Raw genomic sequence first — 23,774 nt, forward strand, 5'->3', positions numbered from 1 at the left:
GGGATTAAGTACCACCAATATGCGGATGATACGCAGTTGTATCTGTCCGCCCCGTGCCAACTCAATGAAGCGGTGGACGTGATGAACCGGGGCCTTGAGGCTGTTAAAGACTGGATGAGAGCTAACAAACTGGTGCTCAACCCGGAAAAGACCGAGTGGTTGTTGTGTTTTCCTCCCAAAAATTCGGCTAGCGTTCCATCAATCAGGCTGGGGGGACAAAATTTATACCCCTCAGACAGGGTCCGCAACTTGGGAGTCCTCCTGGACCCACAGCTGAGTTTCGACCATCACTTGTCAGCTGTGACCAGGGGGGCATTTGCCCAGGTTCGCCCAGGTTCGCCTGGTGCGCCAGTTGCGGCCCTACCTGAACCGGGAGGCTCTCACAACAGTCACTCGAGCCCTTGTGATCTCTAGGCTGGAATACTGCAATGTGCTCTACATGGGGCTGCCCTTGAAGAGCATCCGACGACTTCAGCTAGTTCAGAACGCGGCCGCGCGAGTGATCATGGGCGCACCACGGTTCGCCCATATAACACCGATCCTCCGTGAGCTGCGCTGGCTACCTGTCGATCGTCGGGTGCACTTCAAGGTTTTACTTACCACCTATAAAGCGCTCCATGGTAGTGGATCTGGCTATCTGAGAGACCGCCTCCTGCCAATTACCTCCCTGCGTCCCATCAGATCGCACAGAGTAGGCCTCCTCCGAATTCCATCCGCCAGTCAGTGCCGACTGGTGACTACCCGGAGGAGAGCCTTCTCAGTTGCAGCTCCAACACTATGGAACAACCTCCCCGTGGAGATCCGTACCCTCACCACCGTCCAGGCCTTCCGCACAGCCCTCAAGAACTGGCTATCCCGTCAGGCCTGGGGATAGGATTACTCTCACCCCGCCCGAATGTTGAGTGAATGGTGTGTTTTTATGGTTAATTTCTTTTATTCACGTTTCTTTTTCTTTTTAAGTCTTGTCTTGCACTCCCTTCCCTCCATTGTTGTAAGCCGCCCTGAGTCCCCTCAGGGAAAAGGGCGGCATATAAATGTTTAATAAAATCCTAAAAAAAAAAAAAAATCCTAAATCCCTAACTTTGACAACTTTGCTGGACATCTGGGAGAATTCTGGGAGTTGAAATCCAGAGATCTTAAAAGTTGTCCAGGTTGGGGGGGGGAGAGAGAGAATGACCCAAACAGCTTTTTAAAGCTGGGGGCAGAAGGGAATCTCTCTTTTGCGTCCCCTGGGGAAAGGTGCAACGGCAAGAGACAAATTGAGGATGCTCCATCCTGTAGGGTCTGCGATTCCAGACCACCACTGCTCAGGCAGTCATGCCTCCCCCATCGCTGAACTCCAGTGTCTTGCTCTAGTTTAATAAAATGTGCCTTGTGCAATCCTTACCATTTGTCTCTACTGCATTGATGCATTTCCGGACAAATCTGAAGCCAATCTCGTTCAGTTCCACTGTTGCAAAACAAAAACAAAAGGCAGAGAAAATTATCCCTCGGCAACCTCCAGAAAAGCAAGTAAGAGCATGTTTATTTTGCTCCCCCTGAAGACGCGATGCTGCTTTTATGCAGCCAGCATCTGCTTGCACATGTAGGCAAGGACGAAACAGGGGAATTCCTTCCAACTGAGGGTGAATTATGGAACAGCTCTGATATCCAATGAGGCAGGAGCTCTGAATAAGGTCAGGTCAAGAGGCAAGAAGAGGCCTCGGGTTTAATCCTGTCCTTCTACAGGTATGGCCAGGCCCAAATCTGTGGGGAAAAAACTCCTGCCAGTCAGAGCGAGCAATGTAAAACATGCTGGGCTAAGAACCTGACTTATTCTAAGTCCTGGTGGTTATGCTAGGAGAAAGCAGGTGATTCCAGATCCCATGAGACAAAATGACTGTTAGGAACTTTTTTGTGCAGCGGCAGCCAAAAAAGCCAATTCAATCCTAAATTGCATTAACAGAGGGATACAATCAAGATCAAGGGAGGTACTAATACCACTCTATAAAGCCTTAGTAAGACCACACCTAGAGTATTGCATCCAGTTTTGGTCACCACTCTATTAAAAACATGTTGACCCTCTAGAAAAAGTGTATAGAAGAGCAACCAGGATGATTAGGGGACTGGAGACTAACACCTATGAAGAACAGTTGCAGGAACTGGGCATGGCTAGTCTAGTGAAGAGAAGGACCAGGGGAGACATGATAGTAGTCTTCCAATATTTGAGGGGCTGCCACAGAGAGAAGGGGGTCAGGCTATTTTCCAAAGCACCTGAAAGCCAGACAAGGAACAATGGATGGAAACTGATCAAGGAGAGATTCAAACTGGAAATAAGGAGGAACATTCTGACAGTGAGAACAATCAACCCATGGAATAGAAGTTGCCTTCAGAAGTTGTGGGAGCTTCATCACTTGAGACTTTCAAGACCCTGGATTTAATCCTGCCATTCTCCAGGTATGGCCAGGCCTAAATGTGTGGCATGTTAAAAAACTGCTGCTAGTCCGAGCAAGCAATGTAAAGCATGCTGGGCTCAGAACCATTATAAGTCCTGGTGGTTATGCAAGGAGAAAGCAGGTGATTCCAGATCCCATGAGACAAAATGACTTTTAGGGACTTCAAAGAAATGAAGTCCCTAAATGAACCAAATTCAGTACAGCGGTCAGGGAAGTCTGCCCTATATATTAGATTTAAGGTACAGCTGTTTTATATCAGCCTTTTGGTATGCCCACAGGGGTCAAACTCCAATTCCTTTAAGTCCTCAAAGATGTGGCCTGGGGAGGAGGTGGGCAGAAGACTGGCGAACAAGTAGGGAGGGGTCAGGCAGAACCATGAGAATTCAGAAAAACTATTTTTCCCCATAAAGCCCCATCCTTACTGAAGTGAGTTTGGATTCAATGTATCACATGCAGAAATATATATGCTAATTAGAATATTCCTAAGCAGATATTAATGATGTTGAATGGCAGGGTTAACAGATTGGGACTGAAACCCTCTACAGCAGTGGTTCCCAACGTGGGGCCCAAGCCCCACAGAGGGACAATTCTATGTTTAATGGGGACAATTTGAAGCTTATTTAAACCAAGTTAATGGCCTTTTAGGCTTCCTCCGCGTGAGTAGAGTTCACTTTTGGAGTAAAGTAAGAATTATATGTCACCGGTGGCGGGGAGGCATCAGGATTTTGAAGATGCTTAGGTGGGGCATGGCCAAAAAAAGGTTGGGAACCACTGCCCTACAGCAAGGAGGCTGAGATATCTGGCTTGGCTGGGATGCACTGAGTGATGAGGAATCGACTTGGGCCGCATATAAAAATATATAAAGGAGTCAATGCATATAAATCACAGGTAGGACACACCTATTCCAGAGGGCAGCAAAAGTCCTCTAGTGGCTTTGCGCCCTCTCCTGGCTATCTAGATTTTTCCAGCCCTCATCTGGTGGCTGTAATGAACATTTCTAATTACCCGTATTTTTTGGACTATAAGACGCACTGGAGTTTTAAGACACACCAAAATTTTGAAGAGGTAAATTTTAAAAAAAGGTTTTGCACTCTGCAGGCCTTCCAAACCCTCTGCATGCCTCATTTTTTGCAAAAAAAACCAAGTTGTGCAGAGATTTTGGGAGGCTTGTAGAGTGCTCCTGAGGGCTGGAAGGAGGGAAAATGAGCAAAAAAACCAGCCTGTTTTTCACTCAATTGTGCCCTCCTCGGACACCAGGAGTACTTTGCAGGCCTCCCAAACCCTCTGCATGTCCATTTTTGTGTGGAGGGGGGGGGGAATATTTCAGGTGGCCAAAAAGGCTGTATTCAGTATATAAGACACAGTCAGATTTTCACCCCCTTTTTTGAGAGAAAAAGATGAGTCTTATACTCCAAAAAATATGGTAACTATTCCTTAAATTTTTTTTATTTTAAAAACACATTTTAAGCTAAATCCATTCAAGGCACGGATCCTGCAGGAAGAAAGGAGGTGGGCATACCCATGCTGCACTCTTACTACCTCCTTGCATTTTACTACTGCAAGTCACATGGGTGGAGAAAAGGGAAATGGCTTCCTGGGATGGAGCAAGGCTGGATTTGAAACTTCAAGTTAAAAAGAGCAACTGGTGCCCTTCCTCTTTTCTAAGGCTACCCTGCGGCCAAGTAATGACTGACATTTTCAAAAACATCAGCAAGTCTTAACAGAGGAACTGGGCCGCTACTGATCAAAAAGCTACTAAGCTGCTGAAGAAAACCCCAAGGTATTTGTAGCTACAACTTGATGGTGCAAGACAGAGGTCTTCAAACTTGGCAACTTTTAAGACTGGTGGACTTCAACTCCCAGAATAGCTGGCTGGAGAATTCTGGGAATTGAAGTCCACCAGTCTTAAAGTTGCCAAGTTTGAAGACCCCTGGTGCAAGACAATGTTACCCTTTCAGAAAACAAAGACTGTGAATTGCCTGCAGTTGGATAGACTCTGGAAGCCTACCTCTGTTTTCCCCAAAATAAGACCTCCCAGGATAATAAGCCCAATCAGGGTTTTGAGCATATGTGCTAAAATAAGCCCTCCCCCAAAAATAAGCCCTCCCCGAAAATATTGCAACACAGCAGCAGCCATGAGGTGACCACTTCAAAAACAATAAGACCTCCCCGAAAATAAGGCCAAGTGCTTATTTCAGGGGTCAAAAGAAAATAAGACCCTGACTTATTTTCGGGGAAACACAGTATTCAAAAAGTTGACACTGAAGTCAGAGCAATATTGAAGAACATTAAAGGAAGACTCTTTCCAAGACAAAATGCAAATTTTTTTTTAAAGGAGTTTCATTGACTTGAATTTTTTTAATTTCCTGACCCTAGCAACGTCGCTGATTTCTATTTTAAAGCCTGATGACAAAACCTGGACATGCCACCAGCAGAGGGCAGCAAGGGGCTCTCTTTGAAACAGCAACTCCCTTTGGCATCCCCAATGCTGGGAAAAGTCACATACTCACTTTCTTCCTGCTTGGTGATGGGACTGTGGTAGATCTAAACAGCAAAGGGGAGGGAGGGTGAGGGGAGGGATCAATTAAAAGCAGGACAGGACAAAGGAATTGGAGGGGAGAGAGACAAAGAAACAGAGAAAACGTCATTGGAAAATAAGCACTTGGGTTAGTTTTCATCTTCGCAGTCTTTGCCAAGCTGCACATTATAGTGGAAGACTTTAAACGCTTAAGATAGAAAACAGGCACCCTGGATTTGTGTGTGTGTGTGTGTGTGTGTGTGTGTGTGTTTTGTTGGTTTATTTTTGTTTCTAACTTGCTAAAAACAATATTGGGAAGGGCCTGTTTCTAATATGAATCGACACAGCTCTGTCTTCCAAATTTTAGCTGTCTAGCCAAGTGTGGAGGGACATCCTACTGCCGTGATGGAGAACCTATGCCACGGGTGCCACAGGTGGCATGCAGAGCCCTCTTTGTGGGCATGCGCACCGTCACCAGCTGCTCTTCTGGTTTCCAGGCAGCCAGCTGGTCTTCGCGGGTGCCAGAGCACCAGAAAAAGGCTCAAAAAACAAGCCAAAAATGGCCAGGAAAACGGCCCCAAAATGGTAAAAAAAACAGGCATGCATGTGCCGACCAGCTGGTTTCTGGTGCTCCAGCATGTGCACATGCATGCATATACATGTGCATGCCGGTTTGGGCACTTGGTGCTGAAAAGGTTCTTCATCACTGTCCTACTGCTACCAGTCAATGCTATGGCTCCCTCTTGAGGACATCCACCATTTCATGTCTTCTATTCCATTCCTCCTTCTGCAGCCTTCTCCATGCGGCTGCTCCAACCTCCCCTGCCCAGGGCACCCCCAGACGAAGTGCCATCGCTCCCCAAATCAGTGCTTGCTTCTGGCAACAGCAACTCAGGTGGGCAGCTCCACACAGAAGCAGAGGCTTCTTCTCCTGCCCTGCAAGTGGGCCTTCTCCTCCCCACCATCCCTGGCAGCATCTACCATCCTCTGTTCAACAGCAGGATGAGATACGCCGAGGGACACACACATACACACAGGCCCACACCCAGCCTTCGCCTACTCCAAAACATCTGGAGGACATAAAACTGCAACAGGGAAAAGTAATTGATGGGTGGATGATGAATAAGGTATAAATAAGATATAAACCCTCATTAAAGAGACGTGATGGCTCAGTGGTTAGAATGCAGCACTGCAGGATACTTCTGCTGACAGCCAGCAGTTCAAATCTCACCAGGCTCAAGGTTGACTCAGCCTTCCATCCTTCCGAGGTGGGTAAAATGAGGACCCAAATTGTTGGGGGCAAATAGACTGATTCTGTAAACCACTTAGAGGGCTACAAAAGCACTGTGAAGCGGTATATAAGTCTAAGTGCTATTACTATTGCTAGTAAAACCCACCTACACCAACTCATGAAGAATCTAACAACCAACAAACAGAACTAATTTTTCAAGGCCCCTCCCATAAGCAATGGGGGGGGGGGGGAGTTTAAAGGTCAGCCTGTGGCCCTGCTACCAGGTTTGCAGCACACTTTGGACAGGTTATTCTCCGGGGGTGCCAGAGAAATTCCCCAGGTGCTTTGCTGGCCTGCTCTTTCTTTCCCTTTCAGTTTTCCACCTATTCAGCCCTCCCCCCATGTCCCCCCCCCAGACCTGCTGCTTTCCAAGTGTCAGAAACAGAAGATCCGACCGAAGGAGGAGACGGTCCCTCTCGTTTCCAAGAACGCTCTGCTGTAGCTGCCATATGTAGAATTCACCACACCTGAGAAGAGACTGCAAACCAGCCAGGGTCTCCTCTTAAATGGGAGGTGCAGATGATGGACATGATGAACAAAAATGAAGATGCTTCCAAGTTTATTTATTAATTATGAATTTTAGCCCAGTTTCCATCAATAGCCCAAAACAAAGCAATATAATAAAACCAAATGTCTAAAGTCACCAAGTTCCTGCAAAAACAACCAGAAGAGTGAATTTCTCAGCAAACCCAGCCACCAGGAGAGGTGGGGGGGCTTAAGGTGATGTAGAACCCCCTCCAGCGCCAATAGCCTTTGCCACAACACACCTCAGGGGGTTTCTTGGGGTAAATGGGGTCTGCGTAGGGGGCAAACATGCTCTGTCCCACTCTGGCTGAAACTCCAAACAATTATTATTATTATCCTAGTTGAGGTTCCTTTGATTTCTTCCCTGCACCTACGATCAGAGTGCTAATGGCCAGGCAGGCCAGGTAAAGAGGGGTGGGGAAACTGCGGCTATCTGGGGAGGAGCAGGAGACGAGGGGTAGCTGTGCTGTGATGCTGGGCATTCAAAGGGCCGCTCAGACCTGGCAGGCTGAATAGTTGAGCCCGAGAAGCGACAGGGAAGAGAAGAGAAATGGGACTTCGGTTTATTTTTCTAATGCTCCCAACAGGCTCAGCTGGAAGTCATGCGACCCTTTTCCTCTAGGGGCCTAAAGCGATGCCCGGAATTTGATATAATACTGTAATAAGGTAAAGGTTCCCCTCGTACATATGTGCTAATCGTTCCTGACTCTAGGGGGCGGTGCTCATCTCAGTTTCAAAGCCGAAGAGTCATCTGAAGACATTTCCATGGTCATGCGGCCAGCATGACTCAATGCTGAAGGTGCACGGGATGCCGTTACCTTCCCATCAAAGGTGGTTCCTATTTTTCTACTTGCATTTTTTACATGCTTTCGAACTGCTAGGTTGGCAGAAGCTGCGACAAGTATCACAAGCTCACTCCATTATGAAGCACTAGGGATTCAAACTGCTGAACTGCCAACCTTTCTGATCGACAAGCTCAGCATCTTAGCCACTGAGCCACCGCATCCCTAATACCATAATACAAAGACTAAAAAAATAAAATGTGGAAAATTTCCAGGGCATTAATTTCTTAAAAGGTCTCAACAACTCAACTGCTCTGCCAGGTGCTCCGTTGACAACACCAACCTTAAGTGATGTCCAGTTACATTCAGAAGGACTTCACTGAATGACACCGACGCCTCCAGACTGAAAATTAATCCCAAGGCAGCCTTTTAACTATGCCAAGGCATACTTTTTATTAAAATAAAATCAGCTCAAACCCTTTTTGTGGAGTTTGCCAATCCAAAACCACTCTTGGAAAATCCCATTCAATGAAGAGGAAAATGACCAGCCGATGCTCTGCTTCAGCCAGGGGCAGCCCTCCAGAGGTGGTATTCAGCAGGTTCTGACCAGCTCTGGAGAACCGTTAGAGGACATTTTGAGTAGTTCAGACAACCAGTAAATGCCACCTCTGGCTGGCCTTGCCCCCATCTATTCTCTGCCTCTTGAGCCCCAGCTGATCGGGAGGGAATAGGGATTTTGCAGTATCCTTCCCCTGGAGTGGGGAGGGAATGGGGATTTCGCAGTATCCTTCCCCTGGAGTGGGGAGGGAATGGGGATTTCGCAGTATCCTTCCCCTGGAGTGGGGAGGGAATGGGGATTTCGCAGTATCCTTCCCCTGGAGTGGGGAGGGAATGGGGATTTCACAGTAACCTTCCCTGGAGTGGGGAGGGAATGGGGATTTCGCAGTATCCTTCCCTTGGAGTGGGGAGGAAATGCGGATTTCGCAGTAACCTTCCCTGGAGTGGGGTGGGAAGGGGATTTTGCAGTATCCTTCCCGTGGAGTGGGGAGGGGAATGGGGATTTTGCTATAACCTTCCCCTGGAGTGTGAAGGGAATGGTGATTTTGCAGTAACCTTCCCCTGGAGTGGGGAGGGAATGTGGATTTTGCAGTATCCTTCCCCTGGAGTGTGGGGGGGGGATGGGGATTTTGCAGTAACCTTCCCCTGGAGTGGGGAGGAAATGGGGATTTTGCAGTAACCCTCCCCTGGAGTGTGGGGAGGGGATTTTGCAGTATCCTTCCCCTGGAGTGGGGAGGCAATGTGGATTTTGCAGTATCCTTCCCTTGGAGTGGGGAGGAAATGCGGATTTTGCAGTATCCTTCTCCTACCATGCCCACCAAGCCATGCCCAGAGAAACGGTAGTAAAACATTTTGAGTGCCACCACTGCAGCCCTCCATACCTACCGGCTCCTTCCCATCCATGGCCTCCATCCAGAGCCGTCGGTTAGCTTCCGAGGGAGCTTGTAAGGTGATGGGACCAGACCTGCATAAAATTCAGCGGGGGGGGGGGGGGGGCACAAGAAAGAAAAATTAACAGTCAATTCCAATGTAGCTTTTATTTTTTTTGTTACAACTCCCAAAACAAAACTGAAAAATATGAGGAAGGGCTCACGCTGAGAAAAGGAGTCAGGCTTCTCTCCGGAACGACTCCTCAGTATATTAATGCTTCAAAGTTTAGCAATTGGAGGTAAGTACCATATTTTTTGGAGTATAAGATGCACTGGAGTGTAAGACGTATCTTAGTTTAGGGGAAGGAAAATAGGGAAAAAAATCTGCCTACCAGGTATTCATCTGGCTAGCCTCCTTTGTCAGCTTCAGCACATAGGTTTGTTAGTTTTGAATGTGTCTACACCAATGTTCCCTCTAATTTTTTTTCAGTGTGTGTGGAAAAGTATAGTGTTTGAATGGCACATTTTCAAGCCCGAGCACCTGAATTTTTTTCACAGATGTTTCACAGAGCAATTGATTTATAGGATCCGAATTGGAATTGAGAAAAATGGTTTTGTGTGTGCGTGAGTATGTGTGTGTGTGTGTGTGTGTGCGTGTGTGTGTTTGAGTGAGCGAGGGATCCGCTAAGGGAACTGCGCCTATTTAGAAAAGGTAAATTATTGCAAAAATGATCAGTCGAAGATAAGTATGGGGACAGGTTGGGCGGTAGAGAGAAAGTGATAAAAGAGTGGGAGAGAGGAAGAGAGAAAAAGAGAGAAGAGAGACAGAAAGAGACAGAAAAGGAGAGAGAAAGTGACAGAAGAGTTGGAAAGAAGGAGAAAGAGAGACAAAGTGAGAGGGTGAGAGAAACAGAAAGAGACAAAGAGGAGAGAGAAGGGAGAAGGAGAGAGAGACAGAAGAATGGAAAAGAAGGAGAGAGAGAAGAGAGACAGAGAAAGAGGATGAGAGAGACAGAAAAAGACAAAGAGGAGAAGGGAGGAGGAGAGAGAAAGTGAAGGAAGAATGGAAAAGAAGGAGAAAGAGAAGAGAGACAATGAGAAAGAGGATGAGAGAGACAGAGAGAGAAGAGAGGAAAAGGAAAGAGTAAGAGGGAACATATCATTTCAACCCTGAGGTGCAAATATTCTCTTTGATTGGTAATTTTATTTGTCCATTTACTATCCAATACTCTCATTTCTCCTTAAGTTCATCTAGAATTCCCTTCTTTTTATTGACTTTATCACAATACCTTGAGAACAACTTTTTCAGCATAGCTTTACAGCTATTTAAAATATATAGTAATTCAGGTCAGGTTTTCAGAACATTAGTCTCTTTATGTCACTAAGTGCAAAGAAACAGAATTCAGAAAGTTGGCTTTTCTTTTTGTAATTGCCTATTGTCTGCTTAATTTTCTACATTTTTGATAACTGATATTCACTGTTGACCCAAGAAGCCCATCGTAAAAAGAAACTCTCCCTATGAACTTTGTTGCATTTCCATGGAATGAGGTTTGATCTTTTTCTCAACCATACAGTAGCATATTTTTTCTAAGGAGGATATAATCAAGATAGTCCATAATTGCCTATCAATCTAACAGCATGGCAATTGACAATCTCTTTATATTTCAACCCTAACTCTTTCAGTCTTAAAGGTTTGGTGAGGAGAAATCCAAAAATTCTTTTAAAGAGGAAAAAAAATGCTTGCACAATTGCATCCAAGGTGTATATATATATATACACAATACACAGAGAAACAAACTTAACAAAGTGCTAAATCTGCCCACCAACTAACTCACTCATTCTCTCTCCCAATGCGAGAGAGAGAGAGAGAGAGAGAGAGAGAAAGGGAGGGAGGGAGGGAGGGAGAGGGAGAGGGAGAGAGAAAGAGAGAGAAAGAGAAAGAGAAAGAAAGAGAGAGAGAATCCCTCCTTCCTTCAGCCCAACACTCTCACTGGCATCCCTGCCAGATGAGAGGGACTACGGAGGGTCTCCCCGAGTCTAGTCTATTGCCTCTTGGAAGGAATGACCCGGCTTGGCTCCCGCTTTCGATCTGCTGCCCAACGACCGAATGGAGAAGCGAAGAGGCAGGAGAGACGAGGCAGGAGAGACGAAGCGGGAATGACTCACTCCCCTAGACTCGAGGAGGCCCTCTGCAGTCCCTCTCATCTGGCTGGGATGCCAGCGAGAGTGTTGGGCTGAAGGAAGGAGGGATACACATGCTCATGCTCTCCTTCCCCCCCCCTCACAAATGGCAAATCCGAGCAGCTGCTGCTGGGAGCCCGTCCCATGTCTTCTCCCAACCCCGACACCCCTTTTCTCAGCTACTTTCTGCCTTGTGGACCTAGAACCGATTGCTGTCTCCAGGCTGGCTCTCCTCTCCTATTATCGTGGAAGGCATCTCACAAAAACTACTGCGTGGCAGTTGGAAACTGCTGCGCGGTGTTTTGTTGCCACGTGCGTGGCCACGCACCCACGCAGCTTAGAGGGAACATTGGTCTGCACATGCTTTTTATCCCCTGGTTGGAGATAAAAAACAGCTTCTAAAGCACAGCTGATCATTGGAGAGAGAAGCAATGAGAAAAGCAGACAAAGCAGGGAAGATCACTTCACTCATTAGGGCTGAAAAACAGCTTCTAAAAGCACAGCTAATAGTTGGAGAGAGAAGCAATGAGAAAAGCAGGCAAAGTAGGGAAGATCGCTTCACTCATTAGCGCCTCATTAGGGCTGAAAAAAAGCTTCAAAGTGTATAAGATGTACCCACATTTTCAGCTTCTTTGGGGGGGGGGAGTGCGTCTTATACTCTGAAAAATATTGTATTTGTTCATTCTGACGAATGATTTTTCTCCTGTTACAGTAGATCAGTGCTTCTCCAATTGAGCAACTTCTCGATATGTGGATTTTATCTCTCAAAATTTCAGCAACGACCATAGTGGCTAGGAAACTTTGGAGGCTGAAATCCACAAATGTGGAAGCTGCTCAGCTGCAAATGAAACCAGAGGAAATAGACTCTTATTTTAGCTCAATCCGAAACTGAAAACAAATGCATATGAAATTTATTCTATTCAAAGAAATGTACCAAAGTTATCAAATCATTTCTACATTTTTCTCTCTGTATTTAACCCATTTTTCCATCAATCTCCCCTTTTTTCTTTCAGCATATTTTATTAAGTCAAGTGTCTCATCATCAACACTGCCATGACTTCATCGAGCAGCTCTGGATTTTTAACCAGCATCCAATCTGGATGTCAACAGAAGCCAACCACAGCTCACAGGGAACAGAAATCCCCACTAATATTATATCTGAGCAGAGTTGCTTCCTCTTGAAATTCTCCATCATCGCTGCAAGGAAGAAAGCACCAAAATTCTCATTTCAAAGATTTTAGGAAACCCTTCCAAAAAAGTAAGAGCAGACCAGGGGTGAAATTCAGCAGGTTCTGACAGGTTCTGAAAAATAGGTAGCAGAAATTTTGAGTAGTTCAGAGAACTGGCAAATGCCACTTCTGGCTGGCCCCAGAGTGGGGAGAGAATGGAGATTTTGCAGTAACCTTCCCTTGCCACGACCACCATGCCACGCCCACAGAAACGGTAGTAAAAAAAAAATGAATTTCACCACTGGAGCAGACCCAGAGAAATTACAGCATTCACTGGATGTGTTGAAACAGAAAAAGGGGAGACATTGGTCAAGAAAGCTTTAATCTCCATTTATCCATTGGGGGAGGGGAGAGGGAGATCCCTACAGCCCCTCCAACTCTCTCAAACAGAATAACATTCCCACTCATCTGAGTGAGGAAAAGCTTTCACCCTTCATTATGGTTTATTTTTATCTGCACACTTAGTTTAGTTTACTTTACTTTACTTTATTGTCATTGCACATGGTACAACAAAATTAGATGCCGTCCACTATAGAAATAAAAACACAAACATACATCCTTTATTTTTTATATAATTGAAATTGAAAACCCGATATTGCACTATATACCGTAGAATTCCATATAGTTACTGCCCTGGGACAGAAGCTGTTTTTCAGCATATCTGTCCTTGTTTTTATTATCCTGTACCGTCTGCCAGATGATAAAAGTTAAAAAAAAAGAGGGGGTGCCCAGGGTGAGATGAATCTTTAAGAACATTTTGAAATTTTTATAGAGTTTTATTATTTTTCAATTACAAAAATAAACATTCCATCTTTCCTTATGCAGTGTGTCATCTGGGTACAAAATCTCTGTGCAACATCATTTCTTTTTTGCCACATCTTTCACATTCATATTAACATTATTTCCCTACGTTTAGTATTATAACACATTGAGCATTTAAACGTTATGAAATTCTCCATTTTTCTTCTTGATATCTTCTAGTAGTAATATCATATTAACATTAAACATCATTATTCTCATCATACACATAACTACACACACACACACACTTTTGAACTTTCTTAAGGCAGCGGGAGCTACAAAGTTCTTCCAAAGAGGGGAGAGGGCAATCAGTGATCCTCTGGGCAATGATGTTGACCCTCTGGGGCGCTGTCCTATCTGCACCTGGGCAACTGGCAAACCAGACACAGATGCAATAAGTAAAAATACTTTCTATGGTGCAGCGGTAGGTCACCAGCAGTTTTCCATTCAGTTGTTGTTTCCTGAGAAGTCTCAGGTGGTATAATCTCTGCTGGGCCCTTTTGAACAGGGCTGCAATGTGAGCGCCCCAATCTTTAAAGAGGAACTGCCCAATATTTCACTGGGACCGAAGCCGCCAAAGGTTTAAGCTCACCTTTCAACTGTCTCAATGTCAAAACAAAACCGTTTGTCTATGGAGTCCGTCTTCCTTCGCACGCAGGATTTCAGAATCAAATGTACAGTGGCGCCCTGAGAGAAACAGAATGTTACATTTAAAAGAAGCACCAACACAGGGTAGGTGGCGTTTTAAGACGCATGCGCCAAAATAAGGAAAGTCCTAGAGCCGGGGTGGTGAACCTATGGCATGTGTGCCACAGGTAGCATGTGGAGCCATTTGTCAGGGCATGCGAGGCGTTGCCCTGTCAGCTGGCCACAGCGCATGGACATGCTGTTTTCGCCCTCCCCAGGCTCCTATAAAGCCTCTGGAGCCTAGGGAGGGTGAAAAAAGCATGCAAAAAATGGGGGGGTCGCGCCTATCATGCCCCCACACATGCTGGGGGTGTCATACATTGCATTATGGGTGCAACACACCTGCACATGACCCCCCTGCACTCCCCCCTTTTCGCATGCAAGCCAAAAAAGGTTTGCCATCGCTGTCCTAGAGGGTGCAGAGATGGATAGCCTCACCAAAGAGATCAAAGATAAAGGAGAAACAGATTATTATAAGGTATGGAATGAATGATATCAATGGTTAGAAGGCAGGTGTGAAGCTTACGGAAAGATTAAACAAAGGAGATACAAGAGTTAGACATTAGTAATAAATATGTATAAATGGAAATGACATACAATGAATGACTGTAACTCAAGAGATGAATATATTTGGATGTATAAAAACACTGGAATTACATGTATAGGTAATGGCATATTGGAGTTGGGGGGGAGAAATGCACATATAATGGATGTATATCGATATGGAATGTTATATAGAAGTAAACGGTTAACGTTGTTTCTTTTTTGTTTAAAAAAACTGTGTAATAAAAAAATATTTTAAAAAAGAAGCATTCACCAAGAGTAATAGCCAACCCACCAATCAAGGCAAATTGAAAGCGGTCTTAATCTCGTTCTGATCTCGACCAATAAAAGCACAAGACCAGGAGTCAACATTTCCTCATTACAGGAAAGCTTGTGGGCCAGGGGGCCAAACAATGTTCCCTCTAATTTTTTTTCAGTGTGAGCAGAAAAGTATAGTGATTGAGCGGCATATTTTCATGCCTGAGCACCTGAATTTTTTTCACAGATGTCACCCAAGACAACAACGAAATCAGTATTATTTGAAACTCAAAGTTATGTTTATTCAAGGTACCCGCTTAATTAAAAGTGTTATATAATATCAGTATCACTTAACAAGGGTCCTGCTTAGCAACCAAAATGTTGGCTCAGGAACTCTGGCATTGAAGTGTGCAAGTCTTAAAGCTATCAAGTTACAAGACCTTTGCACCCCTAACCCTTTAGGAAAAAAAAACCCAGGGGTCTTCAAACCTGACAGCTTTAAGCCTTGTGGACTTCAACTCCCAGAATTCCTCCTCCAGTCATGTTGCAACAACGTCATCTGCGTGGATCTGCTCCATCTTCGGTTTTTTTCACAGGGGGCAGGGCTGCCACTGAAGATGCCAACGAGCCCCCGCCGCCACTAAATAGCTGCTGCTGCCTCCTCCTCCTCCTCCTCCTCTTCCAACAGCACCAACATATTTGCTGCCCAGCGCTGCAGCCGAGGTGAAGCCTCCAAAGCTCCCTCAGGCGCCCCCGCCCATGGCAGCGGCGGCGGTGCCTCCCCCTCCGCTCGGAGCACCTCAGCTGGGCTCTGGGTTACCCCTGCCGCCGCCTCCACCTCCGGGGTTTTTCAGAAGCCATGAGGCCTTTTTCCCTGCTCCCCCCCTCCGCCACCTTCCTACTAGCTCCTGTGGCCAAATGGCTCCTCAAAAGCACGGCGGAGGAGGAAGGGGGAGGGATAACACGGGGGCCAGCTCAGGTGCTCTGCGTGGAGGCTAAGTCAAGGACTGGCTGTATTGCAGAGGAGCTGGGAGCCACCCAAGAATTTCACGGAGCTACGAGGAGGAGAGCGAGCCTCTGAGCAGCTGCGGGGAGCCTGCCTGGCCAGGAGCAACCTTCGGCTGGACGGAGGGGCGAGGGCTGCCTGGAGAAACAGCGAGGGCCCTTTTGAGCTAGTGAGCAGGAACGTTTGTGGAGCACACCGGTTGTGTGTGGAGGCTCCATGCAGAGCACCTGAGCTGGCCCCCGTGTTATCCCTCCCCCTTCCTCCTCCGCCATGCTTTTGAGGAGCCATTTGGCCACGGGAGCTAGTAGGAAGGCGGCGGAGGGGGGGGGAGCAGGGAAAAAGGCCTGATGGCTTCTGAAAAACCGCGGAGGTGGAGGCGGCAGCAGGAGTAACCCAGAGCCCAGCTGAGGTGCTCCGAGCGGAGGGGGAGGCACCGCCGCCGCTGCCATGGGCGTGGGCGCCTGCGGGAGCTTTGGAGGCTTCGCCTCGGCTGCAGCGTTGGCGGCAAATCTGGCAGTGCTGTTGGAGGAGGAGGAGGCGGCAGCAGCTATTCCCCTCATCTTCCAGAACCTGTGGCAGAAATCACTGCACGCAGTTAAAAACGGCTGCACGGTGTTTTCTTGCCACGTGCGCGGCCGCGCAGCCGCGCACCTTAGAGGGAACAGTGGGGCCAAAGCAGGAACAGCCTGGCAGATGTGCCTGTCAGGCCTGCAGCCATCTTTTCTTGTGGATCTTTGGCCTGCCATACTTTCTATTATTCTGCTATGCATTTTCTATTGTGGGAAAATGGGAGGGGGGATTGTAAGGAGTAGCCATAACAAAATTCTTTCTAGAAAGCCAAGGTCATCCTTTGTCATTGCACCTCTGCAAATGACCGGAACAGGATGGGTGGAACTGCCAGCATAGCAGTGGAAGATTGGACCGTGTGATGGACTTGTGGGTGTGGGGGCAAGATCTTGAACTTTCCACTAGGAGGGGAAAACCGGGAAGCTTTCAGATTCAGGTTTTCCCAGATATGCCAACATGGCTCTCTTAATAAATTGGAACTTTGAGCAATACTTTGCCTTGGACTCTAATTTACTTTTGGATTCTATTTGGAACCCTGATAGTGCCCTTTTCAACTGGACTCCTGGCCAGGCTTCCTTCTTCTGCCAGGAGCCCCCAACTATCACTGCGGGGTCTTATGCAAGCCTTGGCGCGGCCACTGGCTTGAAGGAGCAACCTCTCTTCTACTTGCACTTCAGAGCCAAGGCTGCTGGAGACCCCCCAGGACTGGGCTGGGCTGCTCGTAAGCTGGGCAGACTTTTGAGAAAGCACCCCACGCAGGCCCAAAGGCAGGGAGTGGGATCCAAATGGGGGACACAATGCAGCGGCACTTGGGGAAGGGGTGGAACCTGACAGAAGGGGAATGGAGGAGGCAGTTCGGGCAGCATCCAGCTTGCTGGGCCAGGAGGGTTACTCTGCAGCTACAGTGAGCATCTTCACTTCTTTTCTTAGCTATGAGTAATATCAAGTGGATCTGCAAAACTATACATAAGAGGGGAAAGGAAGACCTGGATGGGAGCAAGTGGGTGGAGGATGTCTGGGTGGCCCTGGGCTCTGGCAATGATGGTGATGGATCCAGTGGTGGGTTCCTACCGGTAGTGGTTTGGCGGCCTGAGTCGCTGGAACCAGCAGCGACCCAGACCTGCCATGCCCCTGAACTGGTTCTCTGGGCACTGCCGTAGGTGCTGCCATCTTGCTTTTTGCTTCTGTGCATGTGCTGAACAATTTTTATTGTACTGTGCATGTTTGCGCAGCGCACATCAAGCACGCGCGCAGCATGCCCACAAGCGAACCGGGAGTAGTGCCTGCTGAAACCCACTCCTGGCTAGATCTCCTGACACCACCTTGCCATTCTCCTTCCAAAAGCCCAAATCCTAGAAGCAGAAATTGAGGAGGTAAAATGCACCAAGATCCCAAGATGTGGGCAAGAGGCATGAGATGGAAAGTGACAGGAGGGGGGGGGGGTTCCCCTTGCAGTCTTTGGCTTGGCTTTGCCGTCTCCCTTCCGGGAGAACTGTGACTTGAACCGGGAGGCCTACAGCTTCTTCTGGCCAGACCACAGGTTCATTCACAGCTGCTGACTGTGTAGAACAGCACCTGTCCACTCTGGAGGGCTGGAGCCAGGGGTCACATGCCCAGGCAAGAGCCCTCTGAGGATTGTGGCTGATTGTGGCCACATGGCTGCCGGGACTCGGTCCTGCTCTGCCTGGATGAGCCAGCAAGACAAAAATTGGCCTTTGCCTGGTCACAGAGAACATGGAATGGAGCCCAGTGGATTCTCAACGGGCAGCTGGCACACTCAATCCAACTGGAAGGAGCTCATCCGTTCTACTCACCATGAGGAACTCCCACCCACATCCCCATTCTGTGGAACCACCAGAGGGTCAGAAGATGTGGGGCTGGTGTTGTGGTCCACCGGCAGCCTGCGGAGCTGGCAGCAGTCAGACAGTGAGGAGGCTGGGGAGGAACATGGGCCAGTCTCAGAGTCTGGGGAAAGCTTGGATGAGGGTTCCGCGTTGGAGGCAGAGAGGGGGCCAAGGCCATCTGGTAGTTATGCACTGCCTCCGGAGCTTCCGGAGTCTGACATCAGTGAGGCAGAGGAACAAGGGGAGCCTGTTTCCAGTGCCTGCATGTGCAGAGCTGCCAGAAGGCAAGAACAATTAAGAAAAAAGGGGTGACTCAGGAGTAAGGCTCGGAGATTATTGGCTCCTCTCATACGACATAAAAGAGAAGGGAAATAAAGGTGGGGGGTTATCAAAATTACCCTGAAAGACTTTGGCAATTTGAGCAGACATCTGTCGGACTCTTCACAGACTGTTTGTGAATCATTAACGGCTATGAATGACTATAATTCACAGCCATTTAAATAAAAGAGTTTTTGGGACTAAGTGTGATTTATGCTTTCTCGGGAAGCCTGGGTCAGAACAGCTGGAAAGTAGCTGATCATGCTGATGGGATCTTCCTTATTCTAAGCCATTTTAGAATGTCTTCAGGCATCATGATATCACTATTGTGTTATTGTTGTTTGTTTTTACGTTTGTTGCTTTCAGATTTTTAATGCTGCACCCTCCCCAGCTGCATTTGCATGATGGGCAGCTATATAAATGAAAGGGGATAAAAGTTTAGCCACTACCTGGGGTACAATTTGTGGAGAGAATTAAATATTTGCTCCCCATACAAAAATACTCATTATTTTTCATTTCTTTCCAGTAAGTCTCATTCCATTTGATGAGAATTTGCTTTTGAGCTTTCTTTCAAAAGAGAAGAAAAAGTTGACAAAGGCACTACCACATTCTTTAGTTAGCCAACACTCTGCTTTCTTTTGTGGCAATGTATATCCCAGTCTGTAGCATTCCTGGTCTGCCACACTTCCCATTTAATATGATAGACAGAGATCAGAAAGGAAGTCCTGCATGGGACCCCTTCAGACAGGGAAGCGGTGAAGCCAAGAGGGTACAGCACACTGGAAAGACAATCAGCAGCTGCCCCTGCCTCCACCATTCCCAAACGGTAAGATTAGTTGGGACAGGCAATGCAGAGAAATCCAAAGGAAATGCTCAAAACTTCCCCAGGAAGAAGTAGAATATCAGAATGTCTCTTTGGCAGGAGAAGAACATTTTCAGGAACTTTATATTTCTTCCTTTGCTGGCAATGTAACCAGGTGAAACAAAGCTTCCTTTTGTTTCATTAGAAATATTTTTCCAAACCTGATTGATAAATCTGCCTTCCATTGAGGACCTGTACACTACATGAGTCAAAAAGAGGACCGTGAAAATATTTACAGACCCCTCACATCCTGGACATACATTGTTTCAACTCCTGCCCTCAAAATGACGCTATAGAGCACTGCACACCAAGAAAACTAGACACAAGAACAGTTTTTCCCCGAATGCCATCACTCTGTTAAACAAATAATCCCCTCACCACTGTCAAACCATTCATTAAGGCTGCATTACTATTACGCTTAGTCTTCTCATCGTTCCTATCACCCATCTCCTCCCACTTATGACTGCAGGACTGTAACTTTGTTGCTTGTATCCTTACAATTTATATTGATATTGATATTGTTTCCTGATTGCTTATTTGTACCCTATGACTATCTTTAAGTGTTGCATCTTATGATTCCTGATGAATGTATCTTGTCCTTTTATGTCCACTGAGAGCATCTGCATCAAAGACAAATTCCTTGTGTGTCCAATAAAGAATTCTATTCTATTCTATTCTATTCTATTCTATTAAGATGCAAATAGGGAATAGCGAGTAAAAAGAGGTCTTAGACATGCAAAATTTTGCCTGTATCAAAGGATATTTAATAACAGAAATGCTGCTCCTTTAAGAATGGCTACACTGAGAAAAAGTCTACAATGAACTACTTTTTGCTTGATAAAAAGGCATTTTGGAGGAACAATAAAGCTTAGCGAGATGAAAGAGTTTGGTATGATTCCGAGGCAGTGTCATCAGCTTGAGAATCCTAGATAGAAGTCTTGGGGAAATGCCGAAGGTTTTCTCTTGCCCAGACAGCTGACCTGAACCTTGCAGGTTATTAGAAGATCAGCTGTGCGGTTTGTGATTCTTCTGACAAATGACACAAATGCAAATCTGACATGTCAAAGAATTTCCATTCTGTTAAGAGGAAGTTTCCCCAAACTAATGTCTCGTAACTCTTACAATTGCCAACCTGCAAGGTTTTGCCTCTAAACAGTCTAAAATTAGTTGGTGGAACAAAGCGTTGTCTGAGTCAATATATTTTACTATAGACAACATATATCTTCTAATTCAATTTAAACATAGAGAGCATTTCTTTCAATTTTTCTACAATTAACAATATACTATAATTTATTTATTTCTTAATTAAATACATAACGATAACAATCTTACTACTATCCTCTTTGGTCTACTAATGTAACTCTTTTCCCCTTTCTTTCTCTCTTAACCATTTTCTCTTGGGGTCTCAAAAATTCCACTTTTAATTCTTTTTCTTCTTCTCCCCCTTTCTCCTAACTTCCTTTTCCAATTTTGTGGTTATTGTATCTTTTCTTCAGAGCATTTATTTTTGTTATTCTAGAAACTTTCTCCAGGGTTTTCCCTGTTCTCCTCCCTTCCTTATTGTTTTGTGGTTTCTTTTTTTTGGGGGGGGGGGGATCTCCCCCTTTGTCTGCTTTTTCTTTGTGACTGTAAATCCCAATGAAATTTTATACCTGCATTTTATTTTCATTTTTCTTTCTTCCACGTTATCTTCCTGTACCTCATGTGTGCCCTCTTTCACCCCCTCTTCTCCTATTTCTTGTCCTGTATAATATGTATGATACATTTTGTATGTATCCTATAATATGCATAATTTGTATTAAAAAATAAAAAAATCTTGAATTATAAAATTAATTGGTTAAGATTACAAACTGGAGACCAGAAAGTTAAGAGAGGACGGGAGAAGCCACAAGTTGCCGCTTGAGCCCAGCATTCCTTAAGGGGTGTAGAGGTTCTCTCTGGCTTCCCACCATTGATGCAAGAAGCTACTCAAGGTAGTCAAGGAGAGAAGCAACTTAGAACTCAGGAGAAATTTCCTGACAGTTAGAACAATTAATCAGTGGAAGGAACTTGCCTCCAGAAGTTGTGAATGCCCCAACACTGGAAGTCTTTAAGAAGATGTTGGATAGCCATTTGTCTGGAACGGTATAGGGTTTCCTGCCTAGGCAGGGGGTTGGACTAGAAGACCTCCAAGGTCCCTTCCAACTCTGCTATTGTATTGTATTGTACTCACTTGTTTTGCTCCTGGTTTCTGTTCCATGGGCGTCATTCTTAACATCTTTGTTTCCTTCTCATACTGGCAATAGTATTTGACCCAGGAGATTCCCAGTGCCCCTACATCAAGTCAAGAGATGAATTAATACCTAAGACACACACAGAGACATACCATTCTCCATGTTCAGAGACCTGCAGTATCTAATACAACCATCTCAAACACTGCCTGGGTCTCCAGGCCCCCCCAAAAGACAAATGGCAGGCAGACCCCTCTCACTTCTCCGTGTTGTAGATTAAAAAACCCGATGCCACAGGCTAGCTATCACATCCTGACCCTTACTGACTTTTCTTGATTCAATATATGTGAGAACTTGACTCAATTCCTTGATATTCTCATGTCTAAAATCCAGTTGCACAAAATTGACTGCACCCAGTTTTGGTCATCACATTACAAAAAAGACGTTGAGACTTTGGAAAAAGTGCAAAGAAGAGTAACTACGATGATTAAAGGCCTGGAGACTAAAATATATGAAGAACGGTTGCAGGAACTAAATATAGCTAGCCTAGAGAAAAGAAGGACTAGGGTGGGACATGACAGAAGCATTATAGTATTTGAGGGGCTGCCACAAAGAGGAGGGTGTCAACTTATTCTCCAAAGCACCAGAAGGCAGGACAAGAGCCAATGGGTGGAAACTAATCAAGGAGAGAAGCAACCTGGAATTAAGGAGAAACTTCCTAACAGTGAGGATAATTAACCAGTGGAACTGCTTGCACCTCAGAAGTTGTGGGTGCTTCATCACTGGAAGCTTTTAACGAGAGACTGGACAATCACTTCTCTGAAATAGTATAGGGTCTCCTGGTTGAGCAGGGAGCTGGACTAGAAGACCTCCAAAATCCCTTCCAGCTCTGATTGATCGATTGATTGATTGATTGATTGATTGATTGACTGGTTACAAGGTTGAATTTAACTAACTACATGGCCTCTGCTTTCATTGATTAAATGATATTTTCATTCGCAGAATCGGGAAAGCTGGTTTAGATGATGCCACTATCAGACAACCCCATAGTAAAATGACTACAATGCCTAAAGAGTGCTTGTTAATGGCTCCATTCAGCTTGGAATAAAGGGCCATACCTTTTCTAACGATTTACTAATAAATCATTTTATTAATGACCAGGGTGGGAGTTGATGTGTAACATGGACAATGACGAAGTCCTGTGTCTTAGGAGGAAAAAAAGGATAAGACACAGGTGTAGAATGGGGGCGTCCTGGCTGGAAAACGATGCACCCGCAAAAGATCTAGTTATTCCAAGACACCACAGTGGTGAAGTTGCCAAGCAGTAAATACTACTTTGAATGAACAAGATGGTGGTGTGCAGGTTCTGGGAAATGATTTTCACTCTCTATTCTGCCTTGGCCATGGCCCACGTAGAGGAGGGATCCCTATTCCAAGCGTCACAATCTGGAAGAAAGAAAGAAAAAGACAAATTGGACTACCTCAGAAGAGGCCTAAATGACCTAGGAATGGAAATTGTCCAGTGAGGAAATTTAATGGAAGCGGGTATATTCAGCTTACAAAAGAGACAATCGAGGGGAGGGAAAAAAACAATCAATCAGAATAGAGTTGGAAGAGACCTTGGAGGTCTTCTAGTCCAACCCCTTGCTTAAGCAGGAGACCCTCTACTGTTTCAGAAAAATGACTGTCCAGTCTCTTAAAAACGCTCCAGGAATGAAGGACCTACAACTTCTGACAGCAAGCTGTTCCACTGGTTAATAGCAGCCTGTAAAAATCCAAAGTTGTAGGGAGTAAGGACATTTGTTCTCTGTTGCCCCAGAAGCTGAAATGTAAAGAAATAAATCCAGGCAGGAAATTGGGAAGAGCTTCCTGAAAATGAGAGCTGTCAAAGAGCGGGACAGATCTACCTTGTACATCCCCCTTTACTGGAAGATTTTGAAATGAAGCTGAATGCACCAAATAAGGGTGGGGGTCAGATGAGGCATTTTCCAATTGTGTGGTTCTATAGCAGTGAGGGCGAACCTTTTGGGCACCAAGTGCCCAAACCGGAGCACGCATACATGCGTTGAGCATCCGCGTGTGCCAGAAACCTGAAGACCAGCTGGCCGGTGTGCGCATGCCTGTTTTTTGGCCGTTTATCAGGCCATTTTGGGGGCTGTTTTTGAGCAGTTTTCAAACTGCTTTTTGGGCTGTTTTCACACCATTTTGGACCGTTTTCCAGGTCTTTTTGGGTCCATTATAAGACTGATTTTCAGGCTTTTTAAGGCCATTTTTTGGGCTGAAACAGCCT

The 23,774-nt window shown here is 45.9% G+C and overlaps 1 protein-coding gene across 2 annotated transcripts in view; it reads right to left on the reverse strand.

Moving 5' to 3' along the window:
- OPHN1 (oligophrenin 1) overlaps nt 1–23,774 on the reverse strand; it is a 150,911-nt gene that overhangs the window by 60,883 nt on the left and 66,254 nt on the right. For both annotated transcript variants that reach the window (XM_032228147.1, XM_032228148.1), the window contains exons 9-13: nt 21,487–21,587; nt 13,782–13,876; nt 8,995–9,073; nt 4,946–4,979; nt 1,388–1,450 (exon numbers count right to left, since the gene is read on the reverse strand). In XM_032228147.1, coding sequence (XP_032084038.1) covers nt 1,388–1,450; nt 4,946–4,979; nt 8,995–9,073; nt 13,782–13,876; nt 21,487–21,587 — 372 coding nt within the window. The remainder of the gene's footprint in view (nt 1–1,387; nt 1,451–4,945; nt 4,980–8,994; nt 9,074–13,781; nt 13,877–21,486; nt 21,588–23,774) is intronic.

The sequence above is a fragment of the Thamnophis elegans genome, chromosome 12 (genome assembly GCF_009769535.1).
Source record: "Thamnophis elegans isolate rThaEle1 chromosome 12, rThaEle1.pri, whole genome shotgun sequence".
Lineage (NCBI taxonomy): Eukaryota > Metazoa > Chordata > Lepidosauria > Squamata > Colubridae > Thamnophis > Thamnophis elegans.